The 18,594-nt window shown below is 41.4% G+C and overlaps 1 protein-coding gene across 5 annotated transcripts in view; it reads left to right on the top strand.

Moving 5' to 3' along the window:
• SMAD1 (SMAD family member 1) overlaps positions 1 to 18,594 on the top strand; it is a 50,375-nt gene that overhangs the window by 15,975 nt on the left and 15,806 nt on the right. For 4 of the 5 annotated variants that reach the window (XM_033001701.2, XM_033001702.2, XM_042797024.1 and 1 more), the window contains exon 2: positions 7,638 to 8,261. In XM_033001701.2, coding sequence (XP_032857592.1) covers positions 7,862 to 8,261 — 400 coding nt within the window. In that variant the 5' untranslated portion in view covers positions 7,638 to 7,861. Of the gene's footprint in view, positions 1 to 4,779; positions 4,799 to 7,637; positions 8,262 to 18,594 lie in introns of those variants that run through there. The other variant, XM_033001703.2, reaches the window with a different exon arrangement.

Here is an 18,594-nt window from a genome sequence, read left to right as displayed (position 1 = left end):
AATTTTCCCCATCTCACCTGTGAAGGAAGTTCCTTCTGCCCTATACTGATGGAGGGAAATGCTTTTTTTCAGCTGATAAAAAGAAATAAAATTCCGTGCCCTTCCCAAAGGAGGAATTCAACAATTGGACAAGTGGTATGGGACCATGTGTTGGTTTGTAAAAGGATATAGTTAGTAAAGATGTTTCCTTTGATGCCTGTGATGAATATGAATGTGTTTCCGTTGGAGAGGGTTTTGATTAAATTATGCAATTAGAGCTGACCAGACAGATCTAAATATAGGAAGAGGTTTCAGTTATCCTGCCTTTGTGTGTATTAACACACCCACACAGATGTGTGTTTGCTATTGTTGTAAACAACACCTGTTTTCTAAAGACAGTTCAGAAAGTCAGGAAAGGGAATGGTCTTTGTGGAAAAAGGGAGTTATACAGGAGCTTTATGATGAAAGGGAACACCCCCGTGTTTTCCCCTAGCTTTTTGACCTTTTAGGTCTTCCAGCTTTAATAGCTAGACTAGTCATGGCATCTTTGTAGTTATCCCATGTTCACAAAGCCAAACTAGTTTATAGGTGGTTCTGCATTTTTCAGGACTTGTCCTGTGTCATCTAAGGGTGCTGACTGAGCTTCTTGCCCGCTCCTGTACCCTTGAGTGCTCCTAGCACCTGGTAGGACAGCGTGTGGAGTTTAAATATCCCACAGTGCAAGTGAAGTGGATAAACCTGCCCTGAAGATGCACAATGAAATACCCACTGTGATGGCTGATAATTCATTCTGTCTCTTGACAACTGTTTGGATAATTTTTCCATCTGAATGTTTTGTCTTAATTTGAGAATTTCTTTAAGAGGTCTTCAGCTTGGAGAGAGTGTGAAAAATGAAGTCTTCATAGCACTTGGGGAAAAAAACCCACCTCATGAATACCATTCTGTCAAGTTTTGTGGTTCACATCATTGTATTCATTTTACAGGTTATTCTAGTGAAGTTCTTAGTTTTGTAATCCCATCTGTGCCAGAGTTTTGACTGAATCATCAAATTACAGTTCCTTCCTGACTTCACTTAATATTTTAAGTTGTGGTTTTAAAGATAATCTTTGACAACGCATCCGGTTCAGTGCAACTGCTTGTGAACACCAGAAGGGATTTGTCTACACCTGGATGTACATTTTGATGTGTCCTACTTGTATTAGTGCTGGTGTGCACCAGGCTTATCCAGCTTCCCGACCAAGTCATTTGGCAAACTTGGTGTTAGTTTTTTCTGTAGTCTTGGCAAGTCAAATCAGCATGGCAAGGAGACCAGCAGGCATTAAAGAAACAGCTGTTGGTTTGTGACTTTGTGGAGTCTCAAGTGCATCTGAACACAGGAATGAGTAAAATTCAGCAGTGCAAGCTAAGAATCTACGGTTGTTTCTCAACTCTATTGAAAACTGCATGATTTGAACGTGTTAGTGTTTCTTGTAAAAAGGGAGGAGCTGTGCTTTAATGAAGGTGTGGATAAGACTCTTGCAAGACGTGGTGGTCAGATTTGTTTTTAGGAGTACAGTTTTCAATATGACAAAACAGTTGCAAAGGCATTGGGAAGAAGTGCTCTTAATCAGAAAAAGGACAAACAATTGTTGATACATCTCTGTTAAAACTGGGAAAGCACCTTTGCTGTGTTCTTTTCTCACAATTATGTATTTGCTTATGAAGAATTTCATGCTGTTTTAGTTGGATTATAACACAGGATTCGATTTCTAATGTATATGGAAACCTGGTATTTTCTCTGGAGAAGCAACAGTGAAGTTACCCGTAAGTCTTTCAGTTTGAGAAGGCAAAGTCCAAATCCAGAAAACCTGTCAGAATTTGCTGTTGTTTTACTCTTGTAACGATAATAAAGACTTCAGGGGCAAGGATCAGTGCCTTTTCTGCCAGAAGCTGAGTGGGTAGGCAAGTGGAGGAAAAGCTGCGGTTCATTGTAGAAACTGGCTGGACACTGTACTTGGTTTGAACTGTGGTGAGGACTGGGAAGGAGCTGGCAGATACTGATAGTGTATGGTTATTTCTTCATGCTCCGGAGTAACTGAGCAATGGAGGTTTTGTTGTTTGGGTCACTGTTGCACTCCCTCCCCTCCATCGGTAAAGTGTACATTGGCCCTACGGTCTCAGTTTGAGCGAGTGGTGAATCTGCTCTTTGGTGCTCAGGTCACACTTGGAGCTCGTGGATTTGATTTGGCTTATCAACTAAGAAGTTGTGCAAGTCCTTCTTCTAAAGGCAGATATTACTGCCCTCTTGAGAACAGCTAGATATTTCTTGAAAGAAACTGTACGGGCTGCTGTTAACAGCTGGGGTGCAGTCAGTACCTGCTCTTTATGTGACACTCTTGCTCTCCTACCACCTGCTTGAACTGAAGGGTGCACGTGGGTATCTAAAAGGATTTTCTCTGTGGGCTGAACAGTGATATGTGGGAGATTTTCTTGGAAGGACAACCCCTCAGCCAGATGGCTTGAGCAATGGTCCTGAAGGAGGCTTCACAGAGTGGGTGTTCTGGTCTGTCTCAGGATCCAAGACAGAGGCTGCTTCGCAGAACAGCCTGGAAGTATCTTCCTTGCCCTTGCTGGGCCTAAGTAAGGGGGTCTAATGCAGAGTCAGGTAAAAAGCTACCTACTTCTGCGAAGTAGGTTGAAGTATTTTCAACACCGGTGTGCTTTTCTTTCCTCGAACTGTATGATGCGTATCAGAAACTAACACAGGATTTCATATTTAAGTGTTTTCTTGAATTCTTTCTGCCATGCCCAGAAGACATATAAAAGAGTTAATTTTTTTTTCTTCTTTCTCTTTGTCCTTTTCAGAAATACAAGGGAAGCCAAGTCAGGTTCTATATGAACTCTCTAATGAGTTCTACAGCATTTTGAAATGAAACTTCCTTTCTCTTTGCATATGTATTGTAATGCCACTGAGGCTTCTACCAGGTTTCCATGCATTTTTCCAGGATGAGCAAGATCTGATCTTCTACCATAAGAAGATGCAAAGAAAGAACTCTTTGATTAAAAACAGAGTAATTCAACAGAAGACTCTGGAGTTTTTGTTTTACAAGTCATATTGCTTGAAGAAAGAAATTGAAACTTTTTGCTGCTTGCTCCAAGAATAGGGAGCCAGAGGAAGTTAGTGCACAATCTGTTGTAATACGTTCTAGCATTACAGCTGCTTAGACTGCATGCTTTTTAGTAATACATGGAAATAGTTCTTGCAGGAGTTAAGTGACAGTTCCCTGGCTTCTGTGCCAAAATCTGATCTTTTTTTTTTTTTTTTAAAAAGGTCTAAATATTATACTGAGTACATGAGTTGCTGAAAAGACGTGTCTTTCGGAGAAGGTGAATTACTAAATAATTTTAAAGAAGCGAATTAAAATATCTCTGCTTGTTATTTCTTTATATTGTCACTAAGTAGTGGATGCTGGCAGGAGGTACAGTAAATAAAATATGATAAATTGAATTTTAAAAATGTAATCAAAGACTAGGCAGTTTTCTCCCCTAACAATTATATACATTCTCTTCACTGTGGTTCCTGCCCCGTTTTACGTCTAACTGTGCTGAGCATATATGAAAAATATTTAATAGGATCCTTTTTGCCTGCATCACTGAGCCTGTAATACAAATAATGAAATTAACAGAAGAATTAGAGCTGCTTCTTGTTTGCCTGAAACTTGGGCTAGGAGTTGTTTCACTTCTTCCCCTCCCCCTGAGAGAGGATCATCTAATTGTCCTAACCCTTTCTCCACCCACCAAAAACAGTCATTTATGCAAAGTGAGATAGTTTCCTATGGGATCTGCTGTGGGAATTTGAAAACGGTCTGTTTGAATATTTCACTGTCTGTTTAGTGTTGCTGACGGAGTAACTATCTTTTCTTTGAGGGCTAGAAAAGTAGAACTTCAGTCTTAGGCATTTTGCCTAAATCATGTTTGTTTAAATACAAGACTGGCTGAGCAGCTATATATATAAAGTTCACTTTTTTTTTTATAGGCTTCTCACAAGCTGCATGCAGGTTTGTGTGTTAGTCCAAAGATTGCACGAAAGACAGCAGCAGTGAAGGAAGACAAATATAAAGTAGCATTGGGATTTAAATAAAACTTTGTTGATTCCAACTCATCCACTAGCAGAACGAACACCTAATGAAAAGTGCATAGGTTTTGCTGTGCAAAAAGTGGCTGATAAGTAGGTAACAGCTCAATATCCTTTAAATTGATTCCAGGCTGCCTTTTGGAGAGTGCCCTGTTTGGCCTGGGTTTTACCTCATGGATAAACATACCCTTCAAGGGCTGGTGGTGGTCACTCAGCTATTGGAAATACTACCTCCCACTTTCCCAGAAGGGCATGTGTATTTGGGCAAGAAAGACGTGGACTGTGTGATTTGCTGACTCGTGGTTTAATCTTTATTTTGCACTTCCAGCTGATAAGACCACTTTGTGCAAAAGTAATACAGGAAATGATGCACTGCGAAAACCGAGAGTGGCAGAAAGGGAAACGGAATGTACTGGCGAGGGCTCAGTACTGTGGGTACACTCTCTACTTGGAAACAAAAAACTCCACCTACACTGTCTTTTTTGTTTTTTTTTTTTTTTAAGCTTCATATGGGTATTGGAGCTTAGTGTCAGTAGTAATCAGCAGCCTGTGGGTTTTGCCCCCCTTTGTCTTGTGGCTTGTTCAGGGCTTGGAGGGTGCTTAAACTTTGTTTGGGCAGGCAAGACTTGAGCAAGAGTCCCTGGGCTGGAGGCTGGTGGCTGGTTAGGTTTTGCTGAGCTGCATTACTTCCAAGTGTATTGACAGGTACTGTACCCAATGCTCTTCCTCCAGCTCCCAGCATATTTCTTGCTGCAATTTTTGCTACAGAGATGCCAGATGTTAAGATGATACATTTGATTGTGATCGCAAAATATGTTTTGGGATGTATGATTGCGGGAGTGGGATTTGATCCCCAAAACTTTGTAAAAAATCTGTTCCTGTGGTCTGACTACTTGAGGTTGCATCTAAATGTTGTCTTAGACTTTGCAGAGCTTGTGTACTGGCTCATGTTAGGGTTGTATTTTCAGGCACTGGTAGAAACATAGTCTTAACAGAAGGGACTTTTTTCTTTTTGACAGTAAGTAGGTTGGTCACTTATTTTTAAAGTAGCTTGGTGAAAATGGGTCAGGCCTAGGTAGAACCATCTCTGCATTCATTATCAATGTTGAAAGAAGTTTGGGTTGAGATTTAGACCTTAGACTTTCTTTTTTATTAGGACTTCACCTCAAGTCTTGAATATTTTTTAATTCGAATGGATGTGAAATAGAAGGCTTGACTTGATTACTTAGTGATATACCACTGGAACTTGTAATTTTTGTATCTGGAACTTCTATGTTTTGAAAGATACAGAAGGTATTTAGAATACCAGTTGAGATACAGACTATGTATGAGTTGAGAATAACTCTGACTAACAAACACATTTGAAGCACATGTACTGGGGTTCTGGTAATATGGTTCTTAAATTAGCACAGGGCTTCAATAGAGCACTTTACAGTATGTGTAAGGATAAAGTATACCTGGGGTACAGTCAGTGACAGTAATGGAGACTCAGTTCATTTAACAGTATAGCACATGCCCAGGTAACAAAATAAATTCTTAAATTTGCCCCAGGCTCATGCAAATCTTCCATTGGATTGACATTATTATGTCAAATACAATTCTTAGCATAAAAGGAATTGGAAGTACCAGTATGAAGTACAGGTAGACATGGTCTGTGTCTTAGTCCATAACCGTTATTCACATAATTGTAGTTTATGCATTCAACCTAATAAAACTGAACCTTTGCAATTAGATAATTGTTTTGGTGACAAATTAATTTGAATCCAGTGGATGGTTTTCAACTTAAAGTACTTCAAGTACAGTGGTACACTATGAAACCATTACAGTGCATGATAGTCAAGAGGTTGTGTGGCATAACATTTACAACTTTAAGATCTGCAGTCTTAGTATAACTATGAAATTCTGTCTGACGTGGGTGTGCTGACACCATCTATTCTCTGTGCATGTAGGTTGCTGGTTGGTTGGTTGTTTTTTTTTTTTTTGTGTCTTTCTGATGGCAACAAAAACATTCATATCCTTTTCCCCTTCCCCCTTCCTCTGCAACCTGTTGGTATCCAGTGCAGGATATGTTTCCTGTCTGTCTTCATGCTCTGTTTGAAAATCAGTGGTTTAGTGCTCTTTGTCTTGTTTCCCTCGCCTTGCTAGTACAGGGTCTCTCCTACTTCCCCCAGAAGAGCCTTTTGCCTGCTCCAAGCCCAGGCAAGTATAACTCTTGTTGCTCATAGCAGGGACTTCTTCATATGTGGAGTTCTTCCCTCTCCTCATCCATCGCTTCTTCCATGTCTCCCAACTGAAGGACCACTGTGCTGTCTAAAATCCTCTTATCAGGACTTCTCCTTCCTAATCCTTGATGTGTCCTTGCGTACATCAGGCAGGCATTGCAATGGGAAGGGTCAGGATGTAATCGGTAAAGTAAATTCATGCTATCTTCCCTTCACAGTCTGCTTATGGGCTGCGAGGGCTTTTTGGTGGGGTGAGGAGATGCAGTTTTCTTTCTCATGTAAGATGAGCCAGGGCAAGGATCTTTCTGGTTTCCTTTCTTTTTTTATCATTTGTTCCTCAAAGTAAGTCAGAAGTGAAGCTGAACTGTTTCTGTTTCAGATCATCATATGCACAAGTCTACTGCAGTGATTTTTGAGCTACATCACTGGCGGTTTGGTGAGGTCTGGGTAGCACAGTGGTGTTGCAGCATATTGCTTCCAGCTACTCTCTAAAATAAATTTAAAAAACAAGCTCCAATGATCTTGCACTGGTTCCTTTGGGATTTTGCTGGTTAAGGTTGCAACAGCGGATAGGCAGAGGGGAGTGCCCTTCACCCTTAACGGTGAAAGATTAAATCCGAGGGACTGTTTCAGTCTAGATTTAATGTGAGCTACATTTCAAATATAGGAGCCTTGCCATTTTGTGGAGTATATGCGGGATTAAAGCCATGTCTTCTTCTGTTTCAGCTTTTTATATCGAGCTTCTCATGGGTACTAACTGAGGCCATGCTTGGCCATTGAGCAGAAGTATTGTTTGAAGCTGGCAAATGCAGTTGCTGTCCCCCTTGCTGTGTGGCACAAAAACGACTGGGGCCACACAGCAAATTGGATGAGGGAACTGAGCTGATGGGAAATTGTCCCGCCAACTATTTCTACCCTTGCCCTTTCCTACTGCTACACGCCCCTTGCCCATTGCTATTGGTTTTGTTTATGCTGTGTCATTATTTTCCAAGGTGATCACTTCATTTATTCAGGTCTGGTTTGTGAAGAGGGATATACAGGGTTCAGCAGCAGGCCCCGCTGCTTAAAAGTCTTTGTCAGATATGCCTTGAGTCTAGTTCTGGAGGCTGTCAGCATTTTGTTGTATGGTTTGGGTTTTTTTTTTTGCTTTTTTTGTTTTTTTTTTTTTTTTTGTTCTTTGTTGGTTTTTGGTCACACTACTCTCGCGGGTTGGGGAGGGTTGTTTTTAACTGCTATATGTTAATTTAAAAGGTAAAATCCTTCTTTCTTTTTTTTTTTTTTTTTTTTTCCCTTCTCCCTCTCCCTCCAATATTCTCCTGCAGGTTCTTGGCCGGAAGAGTTTAGAACAATGAGAAGGTCGCATCCATCAAGGAGGGATGTCAGCACTGCCTTCCTGGGACTGGAGGACTGAAAAGGAGAAAGGACCAGAATTACTTGATACAGGCTGCTTTTGACTACTGACACAATCTGCTGTACCCTGGTGGTGGTGGAAGAACAGGACGGTCTCTCCTACTTGGTTCTGTGGTATTGCTACAGTGGGGTCACCATGAATGTGACAAGTTTATTCTCCTTCACCAGCCCAGCAGTGAAGAGGCTGTTGGGATGGAAACAGGGGGATGAAGAAGAAAAATGGGCAGAGAAAGCTGTCGATGCATTAGTAAAAAAACTGAAAAAGAAAAAAGGTGCTATGGAAGAGCTGGAAAAGGCATTAAGCTGTCCTGGTCAGCCCAGCAACTGTGTCACAATTCCTCGTTCCTTGGATGGCAGGCTTCAGGTTTCACACCGGAAAGGGCTACCACATGTAATTTACTGTAGAGTGTGGCGCTGGCCAGACCTGCAGAGCCATCATGAACTGAAACCACTGGAATGCTGCGAGTTTCCCTTTGGTTCAAAACAGAAGGAGGTTTGCATCAATCCCTACCACTACAAGCGGGTAGAGAGTCCTGGTAGGTTCTTCCTTGTTTGTACCTTTACACCTTATCTGAACAATGCAAAGTATGGCAATTAATCATGTGTCTCATCAACTTGAATAAGCAAAAGTGGCTGTTTGCACATGTCAGATTCTTCCTCTGCAACTTACCTGGATGTAGGCATTAATCAGCAGTTCTCCCTTTCAAATGGCGAATGCTTCACTTGTGTAAATGTTTTATCACTATACAGAGGCATAGTCTTAGTACGTGCTTCAAGCTGCTGGGCCTGGTATCACCTGGTTTCATTGGTGATGACTATTCTAACCCTCAGTTAATTTGTTTTTTACTGAATTGTGTCAATTAGTGAATCTGTATGAAACATTGCAAGCTAATGTAAAGAATTATTGCAGTCTGCGTGAAAACTATTCGGACATACTGTGGTGGTGGTATTATTATTATTTCCAAATTATCATTTCACTTTTGTTTCATCTTCCCTCAAAAGATAATATTGTCTTTACGATCTCCCACAATATTTGCCTTTTGAAGAGACTGTGATTTTAGACAGCAGAATATAATCCCCTCAATTTAGAGCTTTGATGGCAATTTTTGGTTGCACATGAAGTTTTACTGTTGGCTGTTCTGTAAGTGCAGTTTGCTTACCTGTTACCCATTTCCCCATGCTTTTTTAAGGTGCAACCAGTTCTCTCTGTCTCCTCTTCAAAGGCCAAACCTCTTTTTGATAAATCTGTGCTTAATTTTACTTATGCAAGTTTATTATTGGGCAATACTTCCAGGGACTAAGATGAAATGTGGTTGGATGTACCTACTCTACTTTCCAGCTACTTGTGAGGTTGTACAGGGAGGTCTGTAGAAATGCACTGCAGGCACAGGTGGGCTTCCCTGGTTTAAATTTGGGAATTCCATCTGTGTTAGGCATTTCATAAACCTTGAAGCTGTCCCTGCAGAGTGGCATGGACACTTCAGGAACTACAGTGGAAATAAGGTTGTTGCAATATTCTTTTTCTGTGAATGGAAATTGCATTTGTCTTGGATCTGCAACACATAGTGCATATCTAGATGTTAAATATTTTCCTTTGGTGTGTTAGTATTAACTTGGAAATTATTTGAATGGCAGAGGTAATACCCATAATGTATGTATTTATGCAGTAGAAGCTTGAACAAAGGAACTCTGCACCAGAAAACCAGTTCTTAAAAAGATTAAAATTAAAAAAAAAAAAAGGTTAAAATTTGTAACAATTCCTTGTTTAGCAGAAATGGGACAGTAAAATAGTCATGTCCTTGTACTGCTAGCTGTCAGCCTGTGTCTGTGCTAGTTGCTTGCATTCAGTATTCCAAAATACTGAAAATTAGGATTCCTGAAAGACATGTATTTCCATCAGATTGAGCAATAGTTGGGCTCTTACTGTTCCTGTAATGTCAAACGGCATGTTCTAACTCATTTTGCTTTAATCTTGGAAACAATTACTAAGTTTGAGAACGTTCTCATTTGGACCATTTATACCATATTTAAAAATAGGTCTTTGTAAATGCCCTGTCACTTCAATGAGATCTGCGAGATAAAAAGAATAAAACTTTAAAAAGGTGTCTAACTAAAATGTACATTTTAGCTGAGTGCTACTAAGTAGTTTAAATGGTTAGAAAACTGGGGTTTGAGTGTTAAGTCATCTTATGAATTTTGTATTTGGGAAACAGAGCAAAAAGTTATTAACTATAATCCTGAATTCTGGATTGCTCTTTAATTGTTTTTGGATGAGATAAAAAATCTCTAAATTCATGTAGCTACATAATTTTTGCTGGAAAAAAATAATCCAGAACAGGTTGGAGATGGCAGAAATGAAATGCTTCCCTTTTTGTCCAGAGAGTACCCTTCATCAGGAAAAACTAGATATTCTTGGTCAATTGCCTAATAGGCAACTGGGCAGTTTTCTTGTAAGCATTAGGGCTGTAGTCAGATTGATAGAGCTGAAAGAAATATTCAGTCTTTCACAAGCTTGATGTACTGCTCTTAGCACTTAAAATATTCTGGAGGTAGCTGCTGACCAGGGAGCTAGTGTTCACTTCTGCTGAGGTGCCTGGTTAAATCGGGGTCTGGGGCTACAATGTTATGGGCATGCTGAAATTACATCTTGAACTTCTAACTACATCTTGAACTTCTAACAGCTTGTCAAAGTGAGAGTGGGATTGAAGCCCACTGTGGTTTTAGCGAGGTCTCTGGCTGGGTGTGTGAAGGAGGAGGGTTTTATATTTAGTCAGCCACAGATCTGCAGTTGTTTTCAGGAATATCACATGGAGATGAGTGAAAATGTAGCTTTTGGAAACAGGTGGTAGCTGAACTCCTGTTTGGCTTGGAGAGCTGTGCTTTATAACTTATGACTTCTTTTTTCCTGTCCTTCCTTGTTCTTGTTGTCCTCCAAGCATCATCTTTATCTTCATTTCCTGACAGTCACTCCCAGATTCTGCTAACCATTTTTTCCCATTTTTGCCAGGACATTAAAACACCATTATTGCTGCATAAGTGCTTACACTTTGAGATTAATGGTTAGTGGGAATTCATGCATGAGTCACTGTTTCCAACAGTCTGTGGACTCGAGCAGATACCAAGGATTGTGTTTCCAAGGCATCACAGCCAGGAGGGTTAGAAATGTACTTTCTCTTGAGAAAACAAAACTGGAAGCTCAGATAGTCTACGATGTGCTTTTTGTGTGCAAGGTACATCGTGAAATTCTGGCTCTGTTTGATAGCGTGGTCTGTATTTAACTACTTTGTGCAGATCCAGTTACTGGAGAACTGAAGCGTTCGGTGCGTGCATGGGATGGCATCTGTACGTTCATTCTTCTGCTGCTTCTCGTGTGATTTGTTTCAGTGTTGTGTAAGTTTTGAGGAACAGATTAGTGGTAAATTCTCAAAGTCATAAAATCGGGTAATGCTCTGTGTTGGGAAATGAGTGCTATGGATTCATCTTGGTTTTCATGGTGCCAGAGGGATGCATTTTATTTTTCTACCTTGATACCTTGTTCCATGCTTGCTGCTTAACTTGAGAAGAGAAGCTTGGAAAACATGAGAATTGTCAAGCTGTGGTATTTGGCAGCTACAAAGCTGAATCCAAACGAGATTTTTCTGTTAGCCAGGGTAGGGAGGAACCGGTTGTGAACAGTTGACAAGAGGTGGAAAACTATCAGCAGTGTCAAACAGGGAGTGTCCCAGGTGTCCCTGCATGAGGAGGGCAACGTGGCATCTGGCAGGAACGTGCCTGTGACGTGGTGGCACCATGTTCATGCCTAACCTGACCTAGAGGCTCTGTGCAGGCACAGGTGCTTGTCTGATCCCTCAGCAAGTCGATCAAGAAAACTGAACTGACAGAAAGGGACTTTTTGGCACGGTTAGCTTGGCAAGCTCAGTGCCCTCAGCTTGTTTGCTGCGGAGTCAGATGGGGGCAAGGCAGCACGGGGTGGAGGTGAGGAAGGGTGGCCTTCCTGTGACAGGGTGACACTTGGTCAGCCTGGTCTCAGCAAGCTGTCCCCAGGGCAAGGGAGACCCAATGCGTGGCGGGGTGTATAAACAGCTCCTGCTCACTGTGTTGTGCCAGCACAGCTGTTTGTGTGGCCTCGTGCTGAACCAGATCAGTCACTTTTTCCATTCCCTGCTGTGTTATCTTCCAGGCTGATCAGACCAGCGCTGGGGCTCGCGGCGTGGCTGTGGGAACATCTGTACCAACACAGCCCTGTGGATGACATGTGGGAAGGAGTGGAGGTGGTGGGAAACAAGAGGAGAAAGTAGTGGCTGTGTTGTTGCTGGGGATGGGAATACAACCTTGTACTCAACCACCAGGAAGAAATACCTCCTCAAAATGTGTTACAGTAGCTTACTGCTGCTGTTTCATACATCTGTTGTGTACAGAATTATTTCTGGTGCAGGGTGGTTAGTGGCTGTCAAATTTCTCCCTTGGCAAGGCAAAGCAAAGCTTTTAATTAAGGAGGGCAGGATCTGAACTTGATGCCTTTTAAAAACTGGCATGCTCAGCTCGACTAGTGTGCTTGCTTGGCTGAATCTGCTTTTTCTCCTCAGTTTTATTTTTTGGTTTAGAGATAGTGGGCTTATATACCTGGCTTGAGGCTATCCTTAAGTGTGATCAAGACTTAAGAAACAGTCGAGGGTAGAGCATATATAGAGGCTGCAAGAAAAAAGTGAACACCGTGTTCCTCATCTCTCTGGAAGTGCCCCAAATGACCTCTCAGGTTTTGCTGGAGAAGGTGCAAAATGACATTTCAAATTCTGTCCTGAGGTACTGCCTTCCCTTCTTTCATTCCTTTGATTTCTGTGGAGGTACAGCCTCTGTCACTTGCCTCTGTCCACAGTTATGTCAATGGGATGAGGTGAAAGACATCATCCAGAATTTAGGGGGGAAAAAATTATCTTTTTAAGCCTGGATCCAGTTTGCCCTAACAGCAAAACAAAAGGAATGGGATACAGAGCAGTGAAGATGAAGATGTGCTTAAATTGATACTGCTAATAAAAAAAAAAAAAAAAAAAAAAAATCACACCTCTAATGTGTCTTTAGGGGAAGAGGCTTGATTCTTTTGCCTTAGCTAAAGGGAAGGAAGGAAGATGAAGAAACTGAGTACTTCCTTTTCTTAGAGTACTAGTGAACTTTAGGTCCTGGTTCCGTCTGATGCAGGATTGTGTTAGTTTGCCTTTGCGAAGTCATTGTTTGTTGGCCTGCTAGATTAAAGAGGATTTGAGTTTATATGTGTTACAAGGAAGGCAAAAAAGGAATTAACTTCTCTTTTATATTTCATGTGTGGAAGTGGTTGAAGGTGCAGAGTGTTTATGTAAATGGCTACTCTCTGCCCCACAAGTGAATGCTGTCTCCTGAGAATGTCCAGAATCTGCTGATACTTTCTCAGGGATCAGGCTTGAGAGCAACCCATTCTTCTTTGATCTGTGTAAGCTTTTAAACCCGCCTTGGAAAACACAGTTGTTAATTTTTCGATATTCATTTCTGGAGGTGCTTACTTGATGCTCTGCTGTGCTTGAAGCATGCAATGCCAGGAGGTACTAAAACTGGTCAGTCTGGGAGCAGCCGATCCATCCTCTGAAATATTCCAGTTGCATGGATCCAGCCCATTAGCACAGCCACTTGGAGGCAGGACATAACTACACCAGTTCAGTTTTTTGCAATTACCAATAAAGTGTAGATAAAAAAGGCTGGATTGGATGATTTTCCTCTGTTAAGCTTCTCTTCTTTGGAGAACTGGCTGTGGTCTGCTCTACATCAGGGGGCTTTAAAAAGCTGATGTTGCCCATGTTCCACCCAGATCGGGGGATAAGCAGCAGTTGCTTTTTTTGTGATGCAGACAGTAAACTGTCAGAATGGTTGAATTTTCAGTTCTACCTAAAGATCATGATTTTTCCTTTCCAATGTAACCATGAATTAAAAGTAGATGTTTGCTTCAGCAAGCTTGGTTTTGGCAAGAAACATTTTACCTAAATGTTTAGCTGCATTTTGTCACAAGAACAGGTCAGGTCCTCAGGCTCTGAGGAGAACAGTAGGTGTGTCATGCTATTTTTGCTCCTGGCGTGGACTCCTTGCCTATGACTTTAATATGATTGTTTTCATACTTGTCTTTGATCTCCTCTGTTTGTTCTGAGTGAGTCTCCATAAGGCTGCACACCTACTGCAGGCACCAGGGGTGCAGAAAGAAGGTTGAAATGGTAGATATCCTGGGTAAGGCAGGTTTAGACACAGATGGTCCTGGAAGTAACTGCTCCTTGAATGCTCCACTGTACAGCACTGCAACTCTAGTTCCCAGTGAAAGAAGAATAAGGCATATTTAAAGGAGTTTTTAAATGCTATTTGAAATCACACAGATGTTTGGTCTGGTCATGCTTGTGAGGTGTCTCTCTAGGTACTTTACAGAAAAATGAAATGGGTCATGCCAGTCTTGTCCCCCTGTATTTGACCATCCTAGAATCACTCCATATAAAATTAATATTCCCAAACTGTTTCTAGAGAGGGTAAATTGAGAAGAGGATCTTTTAAAAACCTGTCATGTCATACCCATCCCTGCACTTCAAACATGACACAGCTTGTTGCAGCGGGTCGCCTGTCAGATCGCTAATGCTGCTTTCGGCAAGCAGCAGGGTTCAAATGTGGCTCCTGGGACTGTCAAATTGGCAGGTGCTGTGAGTCTGTCCAGATCAAATTTGTAGCCAGGAGAGAAAAAATTGGGAGTAAGCTGCGAGTCCCTTTGGGACCACAAGCTTGCCTGGCTGGGCTTTTAGAGGTCCTGTGGTTTGCTTGGTGGCTCCCAGCACCTGGGAGAAGGGGGGTCGGGCCGAGAGCCTCTGCGATGTTTCTGGTTAGGTGGAAGAGCTTTGATGGCCCGGGCTGGAGGGAGCCCAGCAGCGCAGCTGCTGGCCCCACTCCCACAGCACCAGGTGTCGGAGGGAGTAGAAGAGGGGCCAGCGGAGCCAAGGGGAAAGGGAAGCTGCTCCAGAGGATGTAAAGGAGGGGAAAGCCAGTACATCCCTTTGGAGTTAATATGTAGAACCAAGGTAGAAAAAAAATCATTATTACTGCATAATTTCCGTAGTAGGATTTCTGCACCTTTACAAGCCAGGGGTGAGGGAGCAGGGTGTTGTCACTGAGAAGTTTTGCCGTATTGCTGTGTAATGCTGCTGTTGGGTGTAACTGTAAAAATAGCATGCTGCAACAGGTGGGCACAATTATAGGATGGTTCCCCAAAATAGCAAGCAACTGTCAGTTTGCTTGGCAAGTAGTATAAAACTTTCTTCGTTTCAGTTTTGCAGAATTCTGTTCTAAAATTCCCACCAGAACCAACCTGGGGGAGAGGAACTGAAATAGATAGGCAGAAAGGAGAGAGTGGTCCAACAGTAGCCTGTCCCTTGTCTAACCTCACCAAGTATCAGAAAAAACGAGCTGCAATAAAGGGATGTAAGTTGTCGAGAAGGACATGTTGGTGTCTTTTTTTTTTTTTTTTTTTTTTTTCCCCCCTTTCTTTAAAATTAACAAGATTCAGAGGTTTCTTCTGACCTAAAAGACCAGACTTCCAAGTTTTAACCTGCTCAGTAGGATGGTTACTGTGGCTTTCATACAGGTAATTTGAACTCTGGTTTGTGTAAACGTCTGAGTTAATATATGCTATCACAGTCTAACTTCCTCCTGTATCAGGACTGTTTCTCCCCCCAAATCAGCTTACAAGAACTCCTTCACTAATGTGCATACAATTAGTACTAAATTATGAAATTGACCTTGACAAATGTCAGTTTAATCAAAATGTTAGCTTATCATAGCATCCGCAAATAAAATCTAATGTTAGCTGAATATTGTAATGCAGGAAATGTACTAATATTACTTGCCAAATGCATTTAGACCAGATGTCTGATGTAAAAGTAAAGCCAGTAAAGCAAGTCTTTAGTTGTAACTATGTAAAATGACAAATCAACCTGTGGGGTCTACTGAAGATTAAGAGTTAAGAGTAAATTAAGAGTTAAGAAAACAGGACAGCTCTCAGCTTTCTCCTAGAATAGGAAGTCTGGCGTGTTTGTCCATCTGTCACCCAAAAGAGGCTGGTTCAATAGCTATAGTTGAGCCTTTTCACTTGCAATTACTGGAACATAGATTTGGAGCAAAAGTCTAAAAGGCTGGCATTTCTGCTTTTGAGAAAACAGGAGAGCAAAGCTGTGCTACCACAGCCAACAGCACAGTCTTGCTTAAGCCAGGTGTTATTGGGACAACATGAAGTAGCTAAATCCTCAGAGAAGTAGCTAAATCCTCAGAGATTGTTTTTGCCACAGCACTCAATTTTTTTTTTTAGCCAAGAGTAAACTCTATCCTGAGTGTAGACATGTAAGTGTCATATGTGAGAACTTGTCCTCTGGTAAAAGAATATTCACTTTTGCCAGGTCTTGTTTTAGGAAACATGGGAAAACCTGATGACATTAAAATGTTTCTTTCTACTTGGTGTTTTATTGTTTACAAGCAAGATCTTGGCAAGACCTGTCAGCCAGTCAGCATGCTTCCCTGACACTAATGCTACAGACAGCAAGAAAAACTAAGCACATTCAGCTGAGCATACTTCGGTACCTGCTCTGTTCCCACTGTGGGACTGCTCGTCAGGATGCCACAGCCAGCTTCAGCTGCCATGGCCTCAAAGGCAGGAAATTAAGCTAGGAGTCTTTAGGAGGGTTGAAATTTGTTAGTTTAACACTGCTGCTGTGTTTGTGGGGTTTTTTTGTTTATTGGTTGGTTTGTTTTTGTTTTGTTTTTTATTCTCTTAACTCTTAATTTTTTGTTACAACTTCGTCTTTGCAGGATATTCTATCTAGAGCGTGCAGTACAAGCTGCAAGTTCCTCCCCCTGCCCCATGTTTTGATACCCATTTCCAGATAGCACAAATGGGTGTGTGAGGATTTCCCTCCTTCTCAACACGCAGTTCTGTTTTTCTAGTAAAATATGAGTAGCTTTGCATAAATTCATATGAAAATACAGCTACATGATACTTGGAAATTAAAGTGCACTGTCTAATGATAGTGCCCTCAGGTCTTCATTAGGGCTGAGGGCCCTGTTGTGGTATAAGCCTGTACAAACCCTTCTACAGAACATATGTTGACCAAGTCATGATTTTTAAGAGCAGAAAGTGCAGCAACAATTGCTAATCTTTCTTTTTTTTTTCCCCTAATTATTTTTGTTTATTTTATAAAGCTCACAGAAGAAGTGGAATCTACTTTGGCAGGGAAGATGATCAAAGTCTGCTCTTATACATGGACCCTTGTTGTATTTCATTACTTGGTCTTTCAATTTTCAGACATGGAAAGAGATGCTTACCCAATTCCTCATGTAACATGCAAAGGGGAAAAAAAAAAGAGCCCTTGAGGGAAACTAGCTGTCATCTGGGCTTGTGTAAGATAACCAAAACCCATATGGATAGAAAATATGCTACTCTGAAAGTACAGCAGGTCCTTTGGCTTGGATTAGTTTGTGGTTCTATTAATGGAGAAACCTTTTTTTTTTTAAAAAAAGAGAGAAGTTATACACATAAATTGGAGACTCTGTGTTTACTAAAATTGTTATCTCTGGGATATGAAAATAGGACAAAAAAAAGAAAACCAAGCAAAATCTTTACTCTAGGAGAGCACACCCGTTCGTTTTCTGAAGAATAGGATGACATGATGGAGATACAAAGAGTAGAGATCAGGAGCTTTCTTCAAAGGCAACCGTTACATTTTCATACAAGCATTTCTTTCTTGGTGTGGTTAGTTGGAACATTTGTTTGAACAGCCAGGTTGTCTTTGGTTTATCTTCTATATTATTGGCATTCTTGGCTCTTAGATGAAATAGCCCTGTGGGTGAAATTGCCCTGTAGCTGTAATTTCTTTAATACAGCTCCAGCTGTTTGGTACAGGAATACTCTGGGTATTATTTGCATGCCGAAGCTACCCAATTCCCAGGCAGTCTTGACAGATAGAGGATCTCTTCTTAGCTACAGTTCCACAGACATACCCAGCTTGGCTTCCAAGTTGTTTATCTTCCTCTTCAACCATTACTAGTAGCATTACTGCTAGAAGTCATGTATTAACTCTCAACTCCATGTCTACATTGACACAACATCTTGGAGCAAAATTCAGCCATGGTATAACCCGTAAAACCTTTTAATCTGATGTTTGAGAAAGTACAAAAGTCAAGCTGTCGGATGACTTGTGGTTCTACTCCATTAACTGGTTTTAACTGTTTTAAATGAGGTTGAATTTGCAAATCTGTTGCAATAGCTTTTTAAGACAACAGTGTATTTCATAGTATGTTTTCTTTAAATATATGCCTCCCATGATATATTTTTAAAAACCTTGGCCTTTTGTATCTGTGTTCCCTTCTGCTGAAGAATGTAAAGAGGAAGGGAGAAATTCTGTCTGCAAACAGTTAGAGCAGTGTCCTGTGGAGATCTGCACAGCAAAGATGTGTGCTACTTCATTATTTTATAGCAACAGGTGTGCTGGTTTAGCACAGAATAACTCTCTCATGCTTTCTCCCCTTCAATTATACCTCTTCCTGGAGCTGGCAGCTGCAACAGAGATTAGCCTCCTCCCCTGCTGTACAGAGCCTCGGTAATTTGTTATTCCATATGGTTGAGGTCTGCAACCTGACCAGAAGCTCAGCACCTTACACAGGGGCGAGGGGAGCAAGGAGGTTATGCATCCCCCTTTACGTTTTGAACTCCTGGCATCCCTCCATACTTGTGAAAGGCCCGGTCCCTGCCCGTGTCTTCGCTCCTGAGTGAACAGCATTCAGATTAACTCCTCTGTGACTCAGGTAGGAGCAACTGCAACTAGC

The sequence above is a fragment of the Tyto alba genome, unplaced genomic scaffold, assembly GCF_018691265.1.
Source record: "Tyto alba isolate M040663 unplaced genomic scaffold, T.alba_DEE_v4.0 Super-Scaffold_23, whole genome shotgun sequence".
In the NCBI taxonomy this organism is placed as follows: Eukaryota; Metazoa; Chordata; class Aves; order Strigiformes; family Tytonidae; genus Tyto; species Tyto alba.
The sequence above is the reverse complement of the archived record's forward strand: the minus strand, read 5'-3'. Positions and strand labels throughout refer to the sequence as shown.